This window comes from Maylandia zebra, linkage group LG14 (assembly GCF_041146795.1).
Source record: "Maylandia zebra isolate NMK-2024a linkage group LG14, Mzebra_GT3a, whole genome shotgun sequence".
NCBI lineage: Eukaryota > Metazoa > Chordata > Actinopteri > Cichliformes > Cichlidae > Maylandia > Maylandia zebra.
In genome coordinates this window covers 31,091,625-31,108,609 of record NC_135180.1, presented here as the reverse complement: position 1 = coordinate 31,108,609, position 16,985 = coordinate 31,091,625, and the positions used below count along the sequence as shown (strand labels likewise).

General features: G+C 39.2%; 1 protein-coding gene across 5 annotated transcripts in view; it reads right to left on the bottom strand.

Annotated features, from left to right (window-relative positions):
• Nucleotides 1-10,611, bottom strand: part of LOC101485472 (protein furry homolog) — a 41,447-nt gene extending 30,836 nt beyond the window's left edge. For 2 of the 5 annotated variants that reach the window (XM_076873343.1, XM_076873344.1), the window contains exons 1-2: nucleotides 10,242-10,611; nucleotides 1,527-1,726 (exon numbers count right to left, since the gene is read on the bottom strand). In XM_076873343.1, coding sequence (XP_076729458.1) covers nucleotides 1,527-1,726; nucleotides 10,242-10,458 — 417 coding nt within the window. In that variant the 5' untranslated portion in view covers nucleotides 10,459-10,611. Of the gene's footprint in view, nucleotides 1-1,526; nucleotides 1,727-3,269; nucleotides 3,588-6,508; nucleotides 6,779-10,241 lie in introns of those variants that run through there. The other 3 variants (XM_004560611.4, XM_004560614.5, XM_076873345.1) reach the window with 3 other exon arrangements.
• Between the last annotated feature and the right edge of the window lie 6,374 nt (nucleotides 10,612-16,985).

Genomic DNA, 16,985 nt, shown 5'->3' with positions numbered 1-16,985 from the left:
TATTGGAAGAGAAACATAATTAGTATAGAGACAACATGTACTTTCCTGTGAAAACATGAAAATATTAACTCTAGATAAAAGCCTCGGAAGAGGACTCGCTTTACTTCAGTGAAAGTACATTTTTTGCTGTTGGACATTGATTGCACGTATCTGCAGAGACTAACTACTGATCAGCGGGGGGTGTACATGCAAAGTGAGCTACTTTTGATTGGAAGGTAATGGCACAGGTCACGTGGTGGAGGGCAGTCTTCTTCCAAATAATCGTGGTCTGACTTGGAATCACTGCAATCAGACAGGTTGACAAAGGTTTGTCAATAATTGCTAACTAATTTTGCATGTTGCAATAGATCTAAGTCAGTCTGAAGATGACTGCGACTTGTCTTTGCAATCGGGGACTCAGCTGGTTGCCAGATGACTGCATTCTGGTTACATTCTTACATAAAAAGCAGGGTGCCAAGCACCTAGACAGTTAAATCTGTCCTGGCTGTATTTGTGGGGAAATATTTGAATTTCTGCTTCAGTTCTACGAGGCTCTGTCTGGACTCTGAATGTAAGTACTTCATGTGAATTTCTTTGTATACAGATGGCAGCAGATTTTCACTTTTAATCGATTTATCACAGTTAATCACCTTATGACCACAAACTGACGGCATGAAATTTCCAATTTGACAGAACTGAGTTGTAAACTGATAGCAAAACTCCATCTTATTGGCACTTCACTGACACACAAAGATGCTTTGAGAATTGCAGTTTGCTGATAACTGTTGCACATCTGGTCCCTGTCTTCTAAGAAACCATTTCAAAGGCAGCGAAGTTGCAAATTCATTGCACATAATGACATTAATATTGGTCATGCCACAACCATTGTTTTCCTAATGTGACTATAAGATAGTAGTGCAAAAATTCCATCATATTTTTGAGACACAAAAGTGACTTCATGTTATCTGTCTGACTGACAGAACAAAAGTCAAACAAAAGCTATAACTCTTTCGATAAGGGACAATCATCTCAAGCATTACTCATTTAGCAAAATTCTTACTTAATTATTATATATTTTAAATAGTTAAATAGATAATATATTTCTCCTAATATCATTTGATTTGAAATTTCTTCAGTTCATTAGACGCTTCTGTGCTTCTGAGTACCCGGACTGTGTGTTTTTAAATTATTACTAAAACATTATTTTCTTAGAAGTAAAGCATCTTTCACCACTTGTAATTCATTACAGTCAACAAAAAATGACACAGGCCTGTCTTTCCAGCATCTTTCTGTTATAGAGATTTATAATCTGGGGTCAGAACACCCACCAGGGCTCAGGAGATGATTAACAGGATAGTAAACAAGAAAAAAAATCTAAGGGTTAATTTTTTACTCTAAACTTTTTACTTTTTGTTTATATTTAACTAATATAACACTCTTTAATGCTACATTTTTAGTTTCACATTATTATCTTATAGCCATAAGATAAACAGAATGTCAACTAATCACTACAGGACACAAAGAGCAGTAACCCTCTTCCCACTCACCAGCGGTTCAGCCATGATTATTCGGATCTTGCGCTCAGACATGGTGGTGAAGTTGGCAAACAGGCTCTTGAGGACGTACTCGCCTGGCTTGCTCTCTGGGTCAATGGTGATGGGCATCATGGCAGGGGGACCCTTCTCTCCCTGAGGACAGCAGAGTGGAGGGATGGGAGGTTTACTGTATCCGTTCCCCACGGGCGAGGCTGCGGAGGAGAAACAAAAACCACAAGATGGGAAACAGTTTCATTAAGTAAAACATTGCCAAATCGAGCACAATGAGTGGGACAGGATCAGCCACTAGAGAAAAAGAGTTCACCGAACAGGGTATTGCTGAGAAGTTTCCAAACATGGACAAAAAGTTCCCAACATGTTGAGCATTCCTCAGTAAGACTGTCCAAAGGGCACCGTCTTGCCCTGAGTCTGCTGTTTCTTTCCTCCTGCTACAGTGAGCAGAGCACATATGGAAATAAAACACCATGGCCTGCAGCTGGTGTTTTGGTTTTGTACTAAAGTCGTCACTGTCCTTTGAGGGAAACAAAAACCTTGTGCGTGTGATCATCCTTCACTCAGTGTTATGATATGGCCCACCTTTAATAACGAATGGCTTGCCTCGGGCCACTTAAACCCATGAAAAAACCCACGAGTTAATAATTTAACCTCTGTGTTGAACTCTTGTGCCTCCAGACACAAACCTGCTACATACAGTAAAGACATGCATACAAACATCTTATTAGAAGCGTGACATTTTCCTTCAGCGATAACTCTGCAATTTCTAACCAGGCCTCAGCCTCACAAACTGCCTGGGTTTGGTGTATAATAGTCAAAGGACAGAACAGAGCTAGTGCCTTACAGTGAGAACCATATTTTCGTAAACATGTGCATGCGCATGTAATAAATACGTCTGGACAGAAATCAGCAATAGTAAAGGTCAACCCAAACTGTTCATCTGTCAAAATCACAAATCACATTTTTCCTTTTTAGTTTTATTTTCACTCACTTTGTGCTGCATATTTATCCAAAGCGACACAGTCATATGGAGAGATTTCCCTGAGAGGCCAGTGCTGCTTGACAAATATTTCTTTAAATGACCTCACCAAACCATAAAAACCTGAAAAATGTTTTAATTGAGAGTACTCATATATTTTTAATGTACAATTGAAGGCTTTGACCTTTTCTTTTGCTGGAGATGTAGAATTATTACGTCTACTATTTGGCTGCATGTAAGTCTTGAAATTTAATATATTAGTCTAGTAAGGTTGTGACAAGATAAAAGACAATTAACAATATAATTTAAGGATTTCATTTGTTGTATGCCACATGAGAGAGCCAAAACAGGAAGGTTTAAGACGTTCATACAAAGTTTGATAGGTTCATCAGCGACTACAAATTGTGCTGTTACTGCTTTACTAAAAGCTATTACCTCTTTACAACTAACTTTAAATAAATTGCCAAAAACTGAATCGCAGCTTAGATTTTACACATCTGTACAAGCTGCATGCAACATAATGAGAGGAGATGAGCAAACACACAATGAGCATTTTATGAGGCACCACAAATTATGCAACACTGACAAATTGCATAAGAGAAGTTGGAGAAGCTGGTACAAGTACACAAGTTTTCTTCTCCAGGTCTTTTCAGGACATGGAGCATTCGGCAATCTCTCAAGGAATGCCCAGCATGTGTAACAACCTTTTATGGCTTTCAGAACATGCTTCCCTCATTCGTGGCAATCCACGCAGCACCTACCCAGACCCTTGATGAAGCTAATGACGCTGGCCTTGCTCCAGCACACAGCTGTCCCGTCCATAGTGGGAAAGGAGGATATGGTATCCAGGGTTGTCCTGATTTAAGACAAACGCTCGCTAGTAAAATCCACCAACTTCCATGTCTTGTGTGTCAGCTGGCTCTGTCCTTCTGGTTATAGTTTCCATGGTGCACAGAGCCAACAGCGGGTGTGTTTTAAAAAGTGGGAGTAGTGTTTGGTACGGGAGACCACACAATCTCTAGATCTCGCTCTCTCTCTTTCTCTCTGACAGCGGCTTCTGCTATGGCTTCCTCCAGCCTTGTGACCACCCGGTGCCTTCCAACAGTGAAGGTCAGGCGGGAATTTTTAGCTGAGGCACAGGACAGCGATGAGGTCCAGCATGCTATGGTGGCATAGACTGGTGACTATATTTATCCAGGAGTAAACACTATACTGACAGAGCACTCCCCCCACCCCCTATCGGTGATGCAAAACCACGAGGTACAGACAACCAGAGTGTAAACACCATTCTTGACCACAGTGACTGTTTCACTGCACTTCCCTTAAAGTCTGACAACTTCTTAAAGAAGAACTAAAGTCATTAAGGCAAAGATTTTAGGCAACGTTCCAGCAACAGACACTCTGTGATTTAACACCCCAGATTTATAAAGCAATATCTACATTTTCCCTTGACAAAATATTAAACCAGAGACGAGCTGTAAATAGGAACCAGTGTGCATATCAAGCCTGTGTCTGTTGCTCTGGCACTGTACGAAGTCTGAGACATGACATGTGACCCTGCAAACAAGGAGCTCAGGCACAGCGTGCATTACATCATCGCCATGCTGGAAACACCCTGGGCATGGTGGTACTCCCTGGAGGACAATGCAAACAGGCTGACAAGTGTCTCTCTTGCACACACACACACACACACACACACACACACACACACACACACACACACACACACACACACACACACACACACACACACACACACACACACACAAAACATGCAGTCCACAGAGACATCCCTACTGAGTAAACAATGTCTTTAAGCGGCAGTTTGTGAACAGAGTGGCTGGATATTTAGATACCACTGACCTCTTAAACTGGACCAAAAATTCCAGTGTCAATATAGACCTCTGGGAAACTTTGTTCAACTTCTCTAAAGCTGACATTGCATTTTAAGAGATAGCAGTAAGAAAAGGAAGTTTCCAAATGTACACACTATACTATTCTTCCAGGCTGGGAAAAAAGGGACAACATCCTTAGTTACTCGACTAAAAGGAAGTGTTTATAATACTGTAACAAATTGCTGCATAGAGTAGGCCATAAAGTGACAGAGCATTTCATTTACAACCCAAATTGTTAAAATATTCCACAGACACCTCCACAAAATGTGACATTTCTCCAATAAATAATTAAAACCTCTCTGGACTTGAAGAAACAGAAAGACAACATTATTATGCTAATATTTTCACTAGTTCACAGCTTTAGTCTTTCAAAAAGTGAGAGTGAGAGAGTGATTACGAACCTCTGTGAAAAGCAGCTTAAAATGATGGTTGCAAATTATTGACCATCGGCCCTGTTTGAGCCAGCTGACATCATGCAGGAAACTACTGCCTGCTGTGAGAGAGCATTTCAGGCCAATTATATAAGCCCTGGTCAAAAAGCCCACATCTGTCTGTTTAAAGTGCACATAGAACAATTTTAGCTCCTATTAAAATACTACTTTCAGCTTCTCAAAAATAGAGCTCTTGTTGTACTGTATACTGCTACACAAAGCTAAACATTAAAGAAGAATGAATAAAGAACTTAATTCAAAATGTGAGAAGAAACTGAATAGTAGCTTTTAAAAATGTCAGAAAATAAATTGTAACTAAACATGTTTGGACCGCACCGCTCTACCCAGATCCCCACAGCTCATCTCCTGCTCTGATTGGCTGATGGAGGACTGGCCTTCAGTCACATTGAACAACAAACCTGATGCAGCTGCTCCACAATGGCAGTTCTGTCCTGCTGTTTGTTACTGTTTTATTAGTGCTGGACAAACTAACTTATCAAACCGGGTATCCAAAAATGTTTGTGATTATTAACCCTGTGCTCACACACAGACACACACACATGCTACACCAATTTGGAAGCTATTATTTTCTATATTAAACTAAAATAGATAAATAAATAAATAAATAAATATATATAAATACATATAGTTCATCAAGTCACATATTAGCAGGCACTGTGTCTCACATCTCATGAAGGAAAAAAGAACTTTTATTAGCAACACTATATCTGTTGCCATCTTGTGATACATTACATAACAGCTTGTGAGAATGGAAGCAGAGAGATGAGATTAGGGAAGAGCACAAATTTAATGAAAATGTTAAATGCTGATACAGTACAATGACTGCCTGTGCCTTTATCACTTTAGCAAAGTGACCCAGTGTGGGGATTATGCAACATCATCAGGAGATGGCTCAATGTTTAGTGTGTGGAAAGGGGCAGCTTGTTCGATGGTTTCTCTTTGCATTCAGATTAAGCTCCTAATGCAGTCTGCTTGAGACATGCAACTAGCTTGTAAACATTTAGCACTTTAGGTATTAATCAATTTAGTGTGGCGATATACAGATATAGCACACATGAATAAACTGCTAAGAAGCTAGGTTTAATGCCTGCGTTCGGCTTTTTCATTAGTTTTGCATCCATTCTGTAGGCCACCTCTCACACCTCACATAAAACAGAATAGCACCATGATCTGAAGCATGAAGGCATTTCATCTCACTCTGATGGTTTCACTAGAAGGCAATGAAGCTGTGAGCTTTGGACAGAAGATGCAACCAAGCTGAACCTCCAGTAATCCTATTACTGTGTCCTTGCACTTAATAAGAGCTATTCTGGCTCTGTTTATAAGTGAAATATGGCCACAATTTAAATATAATCAGATGCAGAATCACCATCCGCAAAACTTGTAACATAAGCTATTGTATAATGACTTAGCTAGTCATCCTTGAGGAACTTATGTATCTGGCTGTTGCTAAGAGACAACTAAAAAGCTGTTTTAACTGTGGTGTGCTGTTACTACAAGTACATTAAATTTGCAGCTTCTGGCATACAGAACTATCACATTTCGCTGATCTTAATTTGCACCAAGAAGCAGCATAGAGCTATAAAGTCAGGTTACTAACAGTCATTCAGCTCTGCCAGGTGAACACTACAATAACAACAAACTGGTACTCACTTCCACTCCATGACTTCAGCAAAGACTTGATGCTGATTTCAAAGAAGCCCGAGTCCTGCTGGCTTGTCATGGCTGTAGCTTCCTACCCCCTTTTCTACTTGTGGTTTCCCTCCAGTAGCAGCAACAGCAGCAGTTAGGTTGGGACCAGCAGGTATTGCCTGCTGTCACCTCTCTGTGACGCACACAATGCTGTGCTGACAAGACCCTGAGAAAACACACTAGCACTGCTATACCCCTCCTCTTGTGTCCTGTCCTTGGCTATCAGCCCTCTCTCTCCCTCCCTCTACTCTTTCTCTCTCCCTCTCTAAAGCTGTGGCAGGCAGTGGGCGGCAGTGCAAGCTCCCTTTAAATAACTGCGTGGAGGCTGAGAGTGCAGGAAGCAATCCTCTTAGGGGAGAGCAGTTAATAATAACTACTGTTTGTCTGCGTGCAAGGCCTGATAATGATGAGAGAACTGGGCATGTGCGTCTTTCAGGATGACTGAGAGAATCTGTCAGGTCACGACCACTGACAGAGGAGATGAGAAATCAGGAAGTATGACACATTACATCTGGCTGAGCGAAAAGAAAATGACTCTAACTGTTCTAACTGTAAGTGATCAGCCAGCCAATAAAATCAACTGAATGTAGAAAATAAATATGAGAAGAGGGGCCGACTCTCCCAAAAAAGAATTGTCAGCCGCATAGTGTAAAACTTCTCTTTTGCAGATAATGCAAAAATGAATACATTGGAATGTGTCCAATGTTCACACAGTCCAGTGTTGCATCTCACAGATTCTTTCAGCACTATTGCAACTATATTTAAAATCATGCAATGGACTAATGTTTACTGTTAACAGCATTACTGAAAATATATTAAATTAATTTTAATTTATATATAATTTTTTTTATACATCAGAGCTGAAAACAGTGGAGCAAAGGAATTTTTCCCCCAATATCAAGACAATTAATATACAAAAAGAAAGAGCATTATAAAAAAAAATTGCAATTTTTTGATTTTTTTTTGTATAGATGTCTACAAATCATTTTACCAAAGTAAAACTATAATACAATGCTCCTTTTTTTCATCCAATATTTACATTATTCTGGCATGTGGAAAGCACAAGCAAGTTGCCTGACCATATGGACTATAAAGACATCCTCCAATCTACCCCCTCTCACTCCCGCTCAGTGCTCTCAGGATAATCCTATCAGAATTCTGCCTATCCATCAAGCAGCAGCCACTTGCACTTGATTACGTAATACACTCTGTGATGGAGAAGCCACCACTGGCCGTGGCAGTGTTTGGTAAACACACATTTCAGAGGCTCAGGTGTCCTGGATATACCCAACCCAGTAGTTGGGTATACTGAATACACCAAGCAGGACATTCCTGCTTGGTGTACTGAAGCGTTCCACACATTGTGTTACTCTACAATCAATCCCTCCCGCAGCAGTTTTATGTCATGACATAAATAAACAAGTGAGTGAAAAGATGCTGTTGACTTCATTTATGAGGGTTGTTAAATCTCCTTACACACTTGTTTATAGTTACAAAAGAGTCATAAAGCAATAATCTATGGTATCTATATTACAAGGGGAAGGGTTTTTCTGACTTCTTTTATTTACAGTTGGTCTTTTTTAAGACAGTAATGTCAAAACATTAAATATCAAATGTTTAAACTAAACTGAAGTTTACAAGCTTTTAGATAAGTTCATCTAAATAATTTGTTAATAGGTAAATACTCACATGTTGCTTGTATCATGGCCCTCTCAGCAAACATCTCCTCAATTCAATTCAACAAGTAACTATTTAAGCCGAGCACTATTTTTAACAGGAGAATTCATTATGTTCTCTAATCAGACTTGACTATACATGGTCAATTCCTGCCAATTCTGATTTTTAAAAAGCATAATTTCTTAAGAAGAGTTTTTAAAACATATTTAGCTGGTCAGCTTGACTGGAATCTTTGAAATGCAAAGACTTATTCAATTCCATCATTTTTTAGCAAGGCTGCGGAACACTGAGAAGTCAAAGTAAAGGAAGAATGATGGAGAAAGAAAGAAACGAAAGAAAGGAAACGTGGGAAATACCAACCACTTTCAGGCCTGTGTTACACATTTCGGGGTTACCTTAAAACCTTTTAGGGTCCTACAGTAGTTTAAATATATATATATATCAATACAAAAAACACTGTTTATTCAATGAAGTGCATTTGTGTCAGCAAGTAGTTGATGCAGATTTATCAGCTGCAAGTTAATGAAGTGGATCACCTCTTTCACCAGTTTCCACAAGTGCTCTATTGAATTGAGATTTGGTGACTGTGGAGGACAGTGAACTCGTTGTTATCAAGAAATTAGTTGGACATGATTTGAGCTTTATGATGTGGCACATTATCCTGCTGGAAGATGGGCACACTGTGGACATAAAGGAATGGCCACGATCAACAACAGCACTCAGGTAGACTGTGGTGTCTAAGCAGTGATCAGTGTGCTGAGAAAACTACTGTTACTGTTGTTTTCCTATCAGTTTGAAGCGGTCTGGTCATTCTCCTCCAACTTCTGACATCAACAAGATAATCTCACCCAGACAACTGCCGCACCCTGGATATTTTCACTTTTTTGAATCACTCTCCGAAACCCTAGAGTTGGCTGTACTGGAAAATCCCAGTAGTTCATCTGTTTCTGAAACACTCTGAAAACATGTCACAGTCACAGTTCTTCCCTGTCCTGATGCTCAGTTTGATACTCTTAACCATATCTACATGCGTAATTGCTACAACGTGATTCATTAGATATCTGAATTAACAAAAATTGGAAAAAATATGTTATGTTATGTTATGTTATGTTATTGCATTGCATTGCATCAGCCAAACATGTTTATCATGAAAAGACCTTGTGTTACTTTGAAGAAACTTTCTTTACCCTGTTTGTGGCATAACAATGTGTCTGGATAACTAGGGGCAACTGATGCCAAACGTAGATATAAAGCAGTGGCAGTTTGCTGGCACACTGGCTAGAATCAGCGAGACTTCTCAAGAAGGAAAGCTGCCTGAGAATAATCTTGTAAATGCCAGTTATAGTTTTATCATTTTCAGTGGCAACTTCTCCACAAATCATGTTCACTAACAAAACACCCAAACAGAGGATGAATAAATAAGAAAAGTATTGCTGGTTATAAAAAACCCCCAATGTAAGCATCTTTCCTTCTTTAGGCTTTAAGTGGGCACAGCCTTTAACACATTAAGCACTTATTATAGGCATTATCAAGCTCTGATGAAGGTGAGGAATGTGAAATATGTCTGTCTAGTTCAGCCATTTTTATGGTTATCAACTTCAAACCCTTTACTGCCTCCCACACTCGCTCAGTGCACCCGGTGCCCCTAGCTTCTTCATCTTCTTTTGTCTCTCTCAAACATTCTTTAATGTCCCGTTTATTTGAAGTCATCTTGTTTCTCTGTTGATTAATTTACTTAAGAAATAAGATCCATAAAAACTGAAAAGGTCAGCTAATTCATCATCCTACATAATATAAAAAATTATGTGATGTACACGCTCTAAGTCCATTACAAACAAGTCACTGGATTCCTGTGTAACTATGAGAAATACAACGAGGAGGTGAGGAATTTCACAAAGTGGGGGCATGAGTGGCTGAAACACTGGTATTGGTTGCTCACCAGATATTTCCAAAACCACATTTTACACAGATTACTGAAGAAATCACTACAACTTGACTGTGTCAAAGCAGCACCTACTTTCAAGAATAGTTGGCCTCTTCCTATGACGCATCTTTTTAAACTTCCCCCTGAAGTCCTTGGGTGGGAATGGATCCAAAGGTAAGCTGGCAATGCGCCCCAGAGCAATCTCATCCAGTCCCTCAGAGCAATCTGTCTCACTTTTGGCCATTTCTCTCACGACACTCTCTCCTAAAGACATGTTGGATGGCAGGAAGCCCAACACTACTTCTTTCATTCTTCTAAAAGAGTCATTTGAAGGAATGCCAGGTTTTCCACTCTTTTTGTAGAACAATTTTTAATTTCTTCTCCTCCCTTTCCCTCGTTAGTAACGTAGTTCTTCGTCCTTGCTGGACACTAATTTTCTGCCGCGCAGAGATGCTTCAAGTGCTGTCGGCTTCAGTCTACTAATGTGTTTCAACTACAGTACTTGTCAGGGCAGTTCAGCAACTTACAGTAACATTCATGAATTGGGCAGGTGTTGAATTACTTAGACAGCTCCTCCTTCATTCAGCAAAAAAGGCAGGAGGCTGAGAAGAGAGGGGCAAAGTTATAACTAAAGAGGGCGGGAGGGGATAGAGAGGCTGCTCTGACAGCCACAGCATCCCTGCCTACTGTATGCCCATGAGGCAGCACTGAATAAATATCCTGTATTTGTCTAAACAGGCATCTCTTGCCCCTGGAAGCAATAATTAGATAGAAACTAATTCCTTAAATGATCGTGAATCCCTACGAGAATGCTGAAAAGTGTGCGTTAAATGTTGTGTGACAACTTCTTTGTTTGTTCTGTGTTTGACAAACAAATAGATCTTCCAGTTGCTTCACAGAACAGGTTCCGTTAGTTCAGTACATGATCGGTGACTCTGCGTTAGGCCATTCTTATACTCTAGTTAGTCTTCTTCAAGGACTGAAGTGAACACTAACTGGACACACCTATCACATGAACCAGTTTTTCCTAGTCTGACCTACATCCGTAACACAAACACCCTGTGTATGTACGTGACATAAAGGCGTTTTCTGTTTTAGGAAGAAACAGCAGAACAACTAGCCTATACTTTATGTACCTCTTGTATGCATTTCCAGTGAACAAAGAAATGTGTTGACAATTAAAAAGCCAACCATCACACTCAGACATAACTATCTTCATGGTCTGCTGACATGTAGAGTTGGACTCTGTCAAAGAGCAAAGAGAATCACTGAACAACAGGGAGCCCCTGGCAACATGCCTTTCCCCAAAGTAATAAGTCCAGCAGTAATGTCACCTGTCAAAGAAAATATTATCCTAAAGAAAACACTATGAAATACTTCATAGTGCAAGTACATTCATCGGGATTCCCAGAATTTGAGTCTGGTTTTCATGCACGTTTGAGCCTGACCTACTTAAAAACACAGTCATGTTGTCAGAGTAAATAATAAGCAGAACGAAGTCCTATCATCACAACATCTGAAAACACGCTTCCTGTTTTGGACTCATACCACCAAAAGCAAGAACAAAAATATCACACCTAAATATCTTTGCACCGTAACACTAAAAGTAAAAGACCCCTTTAGTCTGATTTCTAATGAGCATGTGCGGTTTTTGTGCAGTTGTGCAAATATTTCAAGTTAGGGTTTGATTAATATTTTCAGGTCAAGTATTTCAAGCATTCTCAACAATAAAAATATTTACAGCAATACACAAACGTTCCAAGCTTCTGCGACAAAAGCTGCCGTATTGTACTGTGGCGCTACTGAAAATGAATGTAGGAGGGAAATATGTTATAGTGATAGAGCACCCTCTAGTGTCAAGTAATACCACCTTTCTCCAGTCAGTCATTGTTTGAAAATGTGACTTTTAGCACCACATGCATTTCTTTATCCACATATGACAAAAATAGATCTCCTTGCTGAGTCACTGTATGACCTTAGTTCAAGTAACATCTACAATTATGACTTGATTATGACACTTTGATAATGCAATAGGAGCGGGAAGTACATGCAAGTGTAACTTTGTTTTCACATTAAACAATAATTGTTTATTTAGTTTATTGACCAATAAAACTGCAGACTCTCAATCTAGAGAACTGCCCTGCAATATTCAGATACGTTTATGTGTCCTTTAGCCAATACAACAGCAAAAGTAGATCTGTAGAGTTTATGTGTTTAAACTTTTAGATGCTACATCATTTATTTAAACTGTGAGATGGACATTGACTAGATATTTATGTTTAATGCTTTAACTTTACTAAACCAGTGTATTACTTGTTTATACTTTATTATTATAATGGGCATTATTATAGTGACTTAAAAGTCCATTATTAGTTCTAAACTACCTCATATTATAATAAAAACAGCAACAAAACGTCACCAATTCAGTGTTGCATCAAAAAGACACCAGAAATATGACACTAACATTGAGGAATATGAGAATCTTCCAGAACATCAAGCTCTGATCGACTTTCTCATAATTTTAATTTTCATTCATCAACCATAACTGAGCTAATGTCTAGTCTGAGCATGTAATCCAAAATAAAAATGTTCAAATATACTGAGCTTGCCTGTTGCCCAAAGTCAGCTGGAACAGGCTCAAGTGACTCTGTGGTAAAAAGAAAAAAGAAAAAAAAGAGAGAGACAGAGATAAGAAAACAGACGATTGGACGGATGTACTGAATTTGTTCCATGTACACCAAAGTTGAGGAGGAGTAGCCAAACTGGGAAAATAGGCCGGTGTCGGCATGGCCGCTGAAACCAACACCCTCTGGTGGAGCTACAAGGCTGTTTCCATGGTGAGACACATTTAGATTTGAACAGGCACAGCAGAACACGATGAATAATTGATAGATATCAAGACCTAATGTTAGCACAAACCTGCTGAAGGTTAATTCCAGATATGCTCATGGACTCTTGAATAGGACACATGCAACAAGTAGCAAGACACAATGTGGGAATGAAAGCTGGATACAAATGGCTGCGATGTTACATATGATAAGTTATTAGTGTCTATGAAAATGCAACAAAGAGCATTTCTCTTTAAGTGTTTACTGTCAGCAAAGAAGCAGCATTTATCTACATTTCAGAGGGCTGTTTAAAAATTTACAAACTTCCTGAATGTTAAATGGAGAGACTTTGCATAATGACAATTTAGAGCCACATGGTATCGAGGCTGTCAGATTTTTACAGCTGCTAAAACCTTTTATTACTTTGACATGCCAGCCGTTTCCACATTTTACATAAACAGCTAAGGTTAAAAACAAAAAGCAAGCATCCACAGAAAGTCATTATTCAATGGGCCACCTATTCTTTACACTGCTTTGGATCTGGGATGGGTCAGCACACAAAAGGACTATTCAAGGGCTACAAACAAGTCGACAAACAGCACCTGTTCCCTGCTCTGCATGCCTATTATCGGCCTGACGAGGGAGGGTTTCTTACTGAACACATGCAGCCACTGTGTCCCCTGAAAAAGGAGAGCAGATCCAGTTACAGTGAGGTGATTATGTTCTTATACATTGTGCATCAACAGTGCAGGTTTGCCTCTCGTATTGATAGCTTCTAATGGATGCTGGAGACAATACCAGCACAGCGCACGCTGCAGACTGACTTAAAAGCATGTGTTCATTATTGATTCAGTCTTTTGTGCCATGTGGATTGCCTCGGGGTTTATCTAAGTAACTCATAAGCATTGTACACATCAAAAAAGGGGAAAATATGTTAGGATTCATTGTTAAGGCCTTCATTATATTCATTGCCCTACAGGCAAACACAGACTCTCTCATGAGGAAGGGTTGGAAATCTTTACAAGTATTCTTCTTCTCTGCTGAAGATGAGGTTTAAATAACAACTCTGATTCTGGCAAATCTGTATGACTACTGTATGTTACAACATTCTCGTTTTATAATGCTATTGATATCAACAGTATATCACTTAAAGGCTGCAGGATTCGAGCTTCCCTAAAATAACAATAATGCCACTTGACAATAAGTTCAAGTCAATCATATTTATTCATCTCTTTTTGTTCAAACAATTTTGTTCTGTTTATTTCACAGAAAAAACCCTAAAGAGCTAAAATAACAAACAGCTAATTTAGATGCAGTTTGAGTCTCTCCACAAAAATACAAACTCACAGTTGCATTCCTGTGATGAAAGATCAGATATCCAAAATCCAATGTTGTTACACAATGTATGCAAGCTATGGCACGCCTTAATTTCATTGTATTGTTTTGTAACCCTATTGTGACTTTATTTTAATGGGAAGGAAGACATAGTCCTATTAACAGTGCACTTGGTGATCTGAATTATGTAACTGACAAAAGCTTATATGGCACATTATATTACTACTCTGTTAGATGTCTAAACTTAGCTTTTAGGAGTTTCTTCCTCGAGGTTTAATATGTAGTTTCAATGCACTGATGAGCTGTTAATAAACAGATGGCCACTTACTTATGTTGGAAACGCACACATCAAAAGTTAATTACTAGAACAAAGTGTCAGAAATGAGGAAAAAATCCTCTGTGGTCACGAGTGTTAACTCTGTCCTGGCATTGAATGGCATTTTTTTTTTTTTTTACTTTTTGAACACAAATGTGTAGAAAAAACAAGCTCCACAAAAAAGTCTCACAGCCTGTCGGTTTCTTCTGGACGCTGACAGTGTTGGCAACTCAGCCACCTTGGCATCCCCAAGGCAACACTTCTGTTTTTTTGGGTTTTTGTTTTTTTTTTGGAAATCTGCTAAGCTTGAGCAACATGTAGCGAGTCTATATACAAATATAGAATTTCACGTTTTTCTCTCTTAAGTACTCAAGTGCTCAGTACTTTGACCTTGTAGAAAAGAAGACTGCTGGAAATCTGAAAACTCACTTGGATTATAGGTACAGCATGACATGCAAAATCACAAAAAACCTTCAACGGGGAATTTCCCCCCTTGTGACGTGATTAGATCTGGGCTAAAAGACACCCTCTGATTCACTACAGTTTTGTGTTTAAAGATTAACCTCTCTGTAACTTTCGTTTTCTTCCCGCATTGGTCATGCAAACGGACTTTGGAACTATTTGACACGATTAACCAAAACTCCGTTTCCTTTAAACAGATGCGAAAAAATATTTGGGTGAAAAACTTATAAAGTCTACTTTCAATAAATCCATCTCAATTTTAATTAGCTTCGACTTGACAGCTACTCCAGCTATCAGCAGCTTACATCGAGAGAGTTTCAAGTCATATATTCCTGTAGTCTCTGAAATACCAGAGAGATAAATAAGCGGGTTATATCTTCTAATTTAAAAAGAAAAACAAACACAAGAAAAAACAAAAACCAAGACTGGAGTAAAATATGAACTCCTGAAACTTCAATCAGAAGACTACTCAATATTTTAAAAGCTGATAAATACCTTTGACTGTAACAGAAATCAGTTGTTTCGCTTACTCCATCTCCTCTCGGGAAGTTGGTCCAAGTTTTTGCCCCGAAATCCCCCCAGGAGCTCCACTTGTTAAGATGCACTTGCTCTCACTATCACCTTCTCCCTCCATCAGCTCGGACAGAGACTCCGCCCCCGGCAGCCACCATGCTCATGTCCTCCTGAATAATGAAAAACACTCCTCAGTCTGCAAGATGAACCTGACTCTGGGCCAGTGTATGCGTTTTTAAATAGCCCAGCACAAAATAGTACAGGTTATTACAATACACTGAGTTGAAACATTACACATTTCATTATGGAGTTCAACTATGGACTGTCTTTCAAATGGACACAGAGAGTGTCATGATGCATAATAAAGGGATTATAAGGAAAAGCACAATGACATTATCTCAACAAGATCTACCATGAAAGCTAAAAAAAGAGACAACATTGTACACACTGTGGAATAGCTATAACACTGCACAGATTACAACAGTAGACCTAATGTGCGAATAAACAGTGTGCACTCAAATTGTCACCAGCAGACATGAGTGACCTCTTGTTTCATAGACTTGTCTACAAATTCAACTCCACACAGTCCCCCTCCCCGCCTAAACAAACGAGTTTTATGGAATCAATAGAAGCAACGTGAGACTTGTGGTATTAGTTTCATAAGAATCCAGCAGGTGGCGTCAAAGTACACAGAGTAACAAACATTTGGAAAAGACACAAAAAGTCAAGTGCACAAGGGGATTAGTTTCAGACTTAGCCAAAGATATGTGCACATATCAGAGTTTGACAGGACTTGATGTTTTCTTTTGGTTTATAAACAGTACAGATTAACCTACATTTAAAAAAATAATAATTTATTTTTTAATACGACCCTACTTATAGATTCGAAAGGAATTAAAATCATCACGGATGGATAGAGTTCAGTGGCTGGCCGTCAACCTCTCAGACGTCACTGTTTTAGCACTCAGGGTGAGCATGTTCCTGATTCGGCTTGATAGCCTGCCCAAGAGCTCTGTGCAAAGGAGAATAACAAAATTGCTTTGTCAACTGTATGCACACACCAGGGCTTGTCATGATGACAGCAGGACTTTATGGTGCGAGTGAGCTGTAGAGGAGCAGGTGTGCTACAAGACCGGACAGAAGAAATCATTTAAAAAAAAATAAAAAGAAGTTGTGATTTCAAATAAACAATCTCATCCATGTTTGCAGAGACAGCAGTGTTGTTGTGATTAAACCAGCTTGAGTTTGACTCGTATGGATGCAGCACAGATGCAGTGCAATCAAATTTATGATTATGCTTTGGAAGACGTTTCCTGTGTGTTCTCTCTTTTTTCTTATGAAGTGAGCCAGGTTTTCGAGGGTGCAACATCTTGGCTGAGGTGA